The sequence below is a fragment of the Channa argus genome, chromosome 23 (assembly GCF_033026475.1).
Source record: "Channa argus isolate prfri chromosome 23, Channa argus male v1.0, whole genome shotgun sequence".
Taxonomy (NCBI): domain Eukaryota; kingdom Metazoa; phylum Chordata; class Actinopteri; order Anabantiformes; family Channidae; genus Channa; species Channa argus.
In genome coordinates this window covers 12536301-12542582 of record NC_090219.1, presented here as the reverse complement: position 1 = coordinate 12542582, position 6282 = coordinate 12536301, and the positions used below count along the sequence as shown (strand labels likewise).

General features: G+C 37.0%; 1 protein-coding gene across 6 annotated transcripts in view; it reads left to right on the top strand.

The window, feature by feature from the left end:
* The first annotated feature begins 325 nt into the window (after positions 1–325).
* The window catches only part of ambra1b (autophagy/beclin-1 regulator 1b), a 29057-nt gene continuing 23100 nt past the window's right edge, over positions 326–6282 (top strand). For 3 of the 6 annotated variants that reach the window (XM_067493732.1, XM_067493733.1, XM_067493734.1), the window contains exons 1-3: positions 328–628; positions 4156–4355; positions 5643–5701. In XM_067493732.1, the coding sequence (XP_067349833.1) occupies positions 4224–4355; positions 5643–5701 (191 nt within the window). In that variant the 5' untranslated portion in view covers positions 328–628; positions 4156–4223. Of the gene's footprint in view, positions 629–4155; positions 4356–5608; positions 5702–6282 lie in introns of those variants that run through there. The other 3 variants (XM_067493737.1, XM_067493736.1, XM_067493735.1) reach the window with 3 other exon arrangements.

Below are 6282 nucleotides of genomic sequence, written 5' to 3'. Positions count from 1 at the left end.
TGTGTGGCAGTGAGTTTGAGTGCACACTGAAAAACGTCTGTGCATGCTCCACATAAGTGCTGCCTTATTTTTCACTTTTATTAAAATAAAAATCTGAATTATTAAAACGATCTCGAGGACTTGTAATCGATGTCAGAGCACTTAGAAATTTTCACGAATTTAAGGTTATGACTATCAGAAGAATATTACAGTATTTGTAGAAGAAATACTAATGTATGTATATGTATTTAATCCGTTTCTACATTACATGATGAAAATTGTAATTTTGTTGAATGGGATACGTTCGTTCAGTAGTAATCGGTGATCTGTTGATAAGCCTGCGCGTGATCAGCTAGCTAGCAGCTAGGTAGTTACGCAGTAGCAGTTTGACGTCGGGCAGCTAGTAAAACATTGGACCAATGCCTTAGAAATATTTTTACGTTCTCTTCCTATGATGAATGTTGTCCATTGATCACCGTGGACACGGTGTATTACTAAAACCGCAAAACACCGATGTTAACGCTAGACAGCTTATTATTTTTAGCGGCCACATTTTCCGTTTTTGGCCGAGCTAGCCAAGTAGGTAGCATAACTCCTGTTAGCCTGTGAGCAGTGATGGCACAGTCGGAGAGCGACAACATAAAGAAAGGTAGGCCATGTCCCTTCGTTTACTGGTGTATCGTTGCTTTACTGTATGCTAATAATACATTCACTGGTCTGAGTCAACGTCAATTCATTTCAATGTCAAATGAGTCGGAGCTTTGTTTTCCATACCGATGTTAGCGATATCCGGAATGGGCTAGTTTAGCTCTTTGGCTACCGTTAGCTATCTCCGATCGGGTTAAAGAGAAGCTAACATTTCCTACATTAACTTTTTGGAGGTTTTCTAATGGTTCTATAACAGCGCGCGTGTTCTGGGATGACATGTTGGTAAGCGTGTCAACTATTTGCCTCAGTAATGGCACATAGTTTTGCTATAAAACTGTTGATGGAAATAAACTGGAAGCTGCTGGAGTGTAATTATTAGAACAGGGATTCTCAATTCTGATCCTCAAGGACCTCTGCTCTGTCCAATGCTGTCTACTTGCATCAGGTGTGTTCAGTGAATCAGAAGCTGGAAAACACCATTTTAGAGGGTGGAGTGTGGGAAAACAAAGTGAACTGGGAACCCCTGTGTTTGTGGACAACTGTTTACTTTGGTGTGGCTTTCTTTTAAAATGACCTAAACTGTAAAATGTATACTAGTGAGCTTAACATGATTTGGTTCACAGAGACCTATAATACCATAAGAAATTATTTGTATATACATATGTTTTGTGTAAAAAAGACACGTTTGTTGTCATGAATATTTCAGGCAAATGTATAGCATTTCTGTTTGTCAGTATTTGTGGGAAAGTTCTTTAGGAGATTTTGAAATTATAGTTTATGGGTCAGCAATTAAGCTTGGTAATTAGTTGCGATGTCATAATTTGAAACTCCAATCAGCAGAGAAATCAGTAATGGGAAAACAATTTCTGTTGCAGTTCTCTAAAAAAAACTTGTATAATTTAGATTAGCTCATTGGCGTAGGGTTTATCTGCCACTACTTCAGTAATGAATTTGGGATTTTAGGTGTGAAAATTCCATCTTTGCAAATGTGAATAATTTCTAGTGTCTTTATTTTGCTATGATCATATCCTGAATGTCTTTAGGTTTCTTTTGAATCATTTGAATAAGATTACACTTTACAGCCTAATCGGTTATTCGCATAAATAGAAGAATTGATGATAATGCAAAGAATTGTTAGTTGAGGTCACAGTGCAATTCACTCTTAAAGTATTGGTGTTTTTGTTTTGCTTGACGCTATATTTATCCTGGAGGAAGTTGATTGAACTCCTCCACAGTCAGTGTTCCCAAACATTGAAAACATCCCATGTGGGAACGGAGCAGGGTGACCAGCATTGGATCTTATTAACTTTTCCCAGCCAGTCTAAAGAGTTAAAGTTGTGCTTTTCAGCTCCTCCAACCTTCACACAGATATTGAAATGTAAAGAAACTGCAGCATATTAAAGTTCTTTCTAATGGGCTGTTTAACAGAGATGCAGTGTTTTTGTTGTGCTCTTTGTGAAGTGTGGCAAACTTTTTTGATCGCGCTGCAGGGTTGATCTTCGGTCGTTGCTATTTATTAGGTCTGGACTGAGGCCCACTACATGGGGTTATGCAGGTGTTATGAATGACATTAGAGCTGTTGGTAATTAATTAGCCAGTTGATAGAAGGTAAACTAGTTCAAAAATGTGATTGGTTTTACCTCCTTGAAATCAGAATTTGTTTTCTTTTTTTGCGCGGGGAGGTCTTTACACTGTAGCGAGTAGAATTTTTTTGGTTTCGGGCAGGTCAGACACAACATTTGATGAAGTCCCCTTTACTTTTCTGGATTATTGTCATATTTTCTGTGTTTGATACACAAAACACAAATTTACGAAAGTTCTCGAGTTAAATCTATTTATTATACAAAACTAACTATATTTTAAACTGGGGCGGCAGTGGCTCAGTTGGTAGAGTGGCCTACTAACCATGGGGTAGGGCTTCGCACCCCGCTCCTCCCAGCCACATTTCCAAGTGTCTCTGGGCAAGACCATCCCTAGCCATGGAGTGATGATAAAGCCCAATAGAACCTGGGGTGTGTTTTGTTAGGAAGGACATCCAGCATAAAAACTGGGCCAAATCAACATGTGGACAAATGGCTCACTGTGGTGACCCAAAACTCACAGGTTAGCCTAACTAAACTAAGAATGTAATAACAGCTTCATACCTGTACTTTTTATTTTTGTATTTATTATTTTTTTTTAGCAAATAAAATTTTCATTCATAACTAATATATAATATTTAGTATAATAAATAATGCAAGACAAGGAAAAGCATTAACTGGTCAAAGTGAAGCTAGAACCATATAATGTGTGTTTCAGCTCTAATCAATATAGAGTAGAATTATTTTCTGTTGGAACAATTAACAATCACAGCTCCACAAAATGAAAACCTCGGAGAGTCAGTGTATGTGGGGTTCAAATCTGATCTTCAGTGTTTTTCAGGAGTTCTGGCAAGACTCTGAGGAAATGATCCAAAAACTGAGTGAGGAGGATGTAATCTATAAACAGCCTGAACCTGCCTGGGTGGCCACTAAAATCAGCAGTACACTGTAAATCAAACGTTTTTTATTCAGACACAGTCCAGGTTTGAAACAAATATTAGGTTTTTCTTGTGGTTGAAAAAACTGCTGCTGTGTGCAGACTTCAGCTCACAGAAATGAAATAAATCTAAATCTCACTGCCTTCAGTGGGTGTCAGACACAGCACAACATTTAAAGATTTTAACTTTGGCCCTCAAAACGTGGTTTGTTGCAAATCACCTAACATTCATTTGCTATTTTAAATGTAAGTAAACTGTACTATTCAATTTGTCAGTGTCATATTTTACATGCTACTACTACAAACAGAAAACAATATATACCAAAACGCAAGTCTCAGTTGCTGTCTTATAGCGCAAAACATTTTATGAATTATGCATTATTGGCTTTTTTGAGACTTGTTGCTTGTATCAACTTGAAATTGAACAAATGGTGTTCAATTATTAATTTATTTTAGTGCAGCACTTCGAGTCATGTTAACTGGTACCAACAAAGAAAGAGACGTCAGTAGTGTCAGTAAACAAGAGTAATAAATGAAAAAGGTTTAGTAAGATGTTTATAGGATTAAAAGGCCTTCAGTCACAGTCGGTTGATGTATCTGATCCCAATTTTTAATTTTAAATTAATTTCCAAAAATGTCAAAATGGGCCATTGACTGTAGATTGCTATGTACTATTGATTTTAAAATAACTTCTACAACATAATAAACAGCAAAAAGTGAGGGAGTGTGAAAACTATCTGGAGTAACTGCATAAATTGACTTTTATAATTTTAATATTTACTGGTAATATTTCATATCTGGGTTTTTCTTCAAACTATGTGGTTAAACTAAAAACAGGTGGCATTTAGAAGGGCGTATGAATTCAGTTTTTCTGTCTAATTACCATCACAGCTTGTTAACCCCTTTTACCAGTGTCTATTTTCTTGTACCTTTATTTTTAGTCAAGTTAGACTGAGCCAGTGTGGCCATCTTCCTCTCATATGTATTCACACTGAACCTCTACTCCCTCAGCCTAGACTTTACATGGCGTCGGACTAGCCACAGTGTGCGTGAGCAGCCAATTAGGTACCGGTAGCAACATGGGATCCCGTCAGAGGAACTCGGTCCGCATCCTGTCCAACCGGGAGCGTGGCTCCCAGACCTTTGGCTCGCAGCGACTCCTGCAGCTGCTGGTGGAAGAGAAGGTCCGCTGGATGAAATGGCAGAGTCAGGTACTGTGTGTGGAGGGAAAAACAATATTAGTTACGTTTTAACTTCTCAGAACAATTCTACTTTCCTGACTTATTTTTTCATAACAACTGGAGGTTGTGGAAATCTGTTTTTTAAGGTTTCTTCTCTGACAAAGAGCCAGTAAGGCTAAAATGTCACATTGGGTCACTCTGTAAAATGTAAGTAAAAACAGAATGCAGGGTTTTTATAAATTTTATACCCATATTTTTTGATTGTTTATACTGTCTCAGGGCCACCATACAGACATACAAAGACAAACATTCAATTCAATTTTTCAATTCAACTTTATTTATATAGCGCCAATTCACAACAAAGTCATCTCAGGGCACTTTACAGAATAAAGTCAACTCATTCACACTCACATTTACTCTTACGGACAATTTACAGTCACCAATTAACCTAACATGCATGTATTTGGACTGTGAGAGGAAACCGGAGTACCCTGAGGAAACCTACACAAGCACGGGGAGAACATGTAATCTCCACACAGAAAGACTGGAGCCACAGGTGAATTCGAAATGGGGACCTTCTAGCTGTGTGGTGGCAGCGCTAACCACTCCACTCACCTGCTGCCTGAATGTTGATGCCCATTTTGAATTTGTTTCAAGCAACGTGTAAAAAAAAATAAAATAAAAAAAATCAAGTTGGGACAACAAAGCACTGGAATAGTTAAGTTAAGCTAAACATCCACAACTACGTAATTATGATGTACAATTATTTTCTAAAGGTACTAATATAACATGCACCCCAGAGAGCTTTGGTGCAGCAGCTTTGACATAACATTTAAAAGCTTTATGTTTGAACCTGGACTGGATGAGACAACCAAAAATCTGATGGACAAATTAGAAAAACTTTGTCAGTCGCTATATTAATAATTGATTGCAATTGACTGCAACTGGTTAATGTGTGCTAATAAAACTAACTCCATATACGTGCAATAATATTATTACATCATTAATTGTTATTAAAGATATTAGTTTTGCATAAGATTTTTAAGCTCTAGAGAAAAATAAACAAGTAATTGTGCTTTTAACAAGTGATCAGTGAATCCATGTATCATGTGACTTCCTCTTAACTACAGTTTTTCTTTAATAGAATAGTTATTTTTTACTTTGTTCTGTTAAGCCTTTGGTCACACATTAATTTGCTTCTTTTCATATTCGTCTTTCTTATCCAATACAACAAGAACTACCTGCAATTTGTAATGTACCCTATAACACCTTTTATATTGTAGGAACTTGATACAATTCTGATTGTTCCTCTGACAGAAAGTGGAGCTGCCGGACAGCCCTCGATCAACGTTCCTGCTAGCATTCAGTCCAGACAGGTGAGAAAATACATCACCAAGGTCCGGAATCACCTTGGGGATGTATTTAATTAGAAATTGAAAATTGGCAAGTGTTGTGTTAGAAGAATCTTTCTTAAATGTCTTTAGCATCTGAATCTCACCATTAATTCGGGGATGTGTCTCCTCATGCAGACGGCACATTGACTGAGGTTTTTACTCAGGGATGGTATAAAACTCAGGGAGGTCGAATTCTTCTGTACAAATGCTTCACATTTGTACATTTATTGAGGAAAACTTCTTGCAAGCTTAATTACAGGTTTTACTTAGTTGATTTGCAATCTGAGGTAAAAATGTTCTCCTGTCTTGTAGTTATTTATGTATCTTACATGTGCAGTGAGTCATTTATGTTCCTTGTCTATGGACCAATGCATTGTATAAGTAAAATAATGTCTAGGCTACTATTAGTGATACTAATAGTAATAATAACTGTATTTAATGTTATCTGTTCAAACTGCTATTCAAACTGCTTCTTAAATATCAGTTTACTCTAGTCCTGTGTGAATTTGCATTCTGCATGTTTAGCACAGACTGCAACCTGCTCTTAGCATTTTCTTAAATAA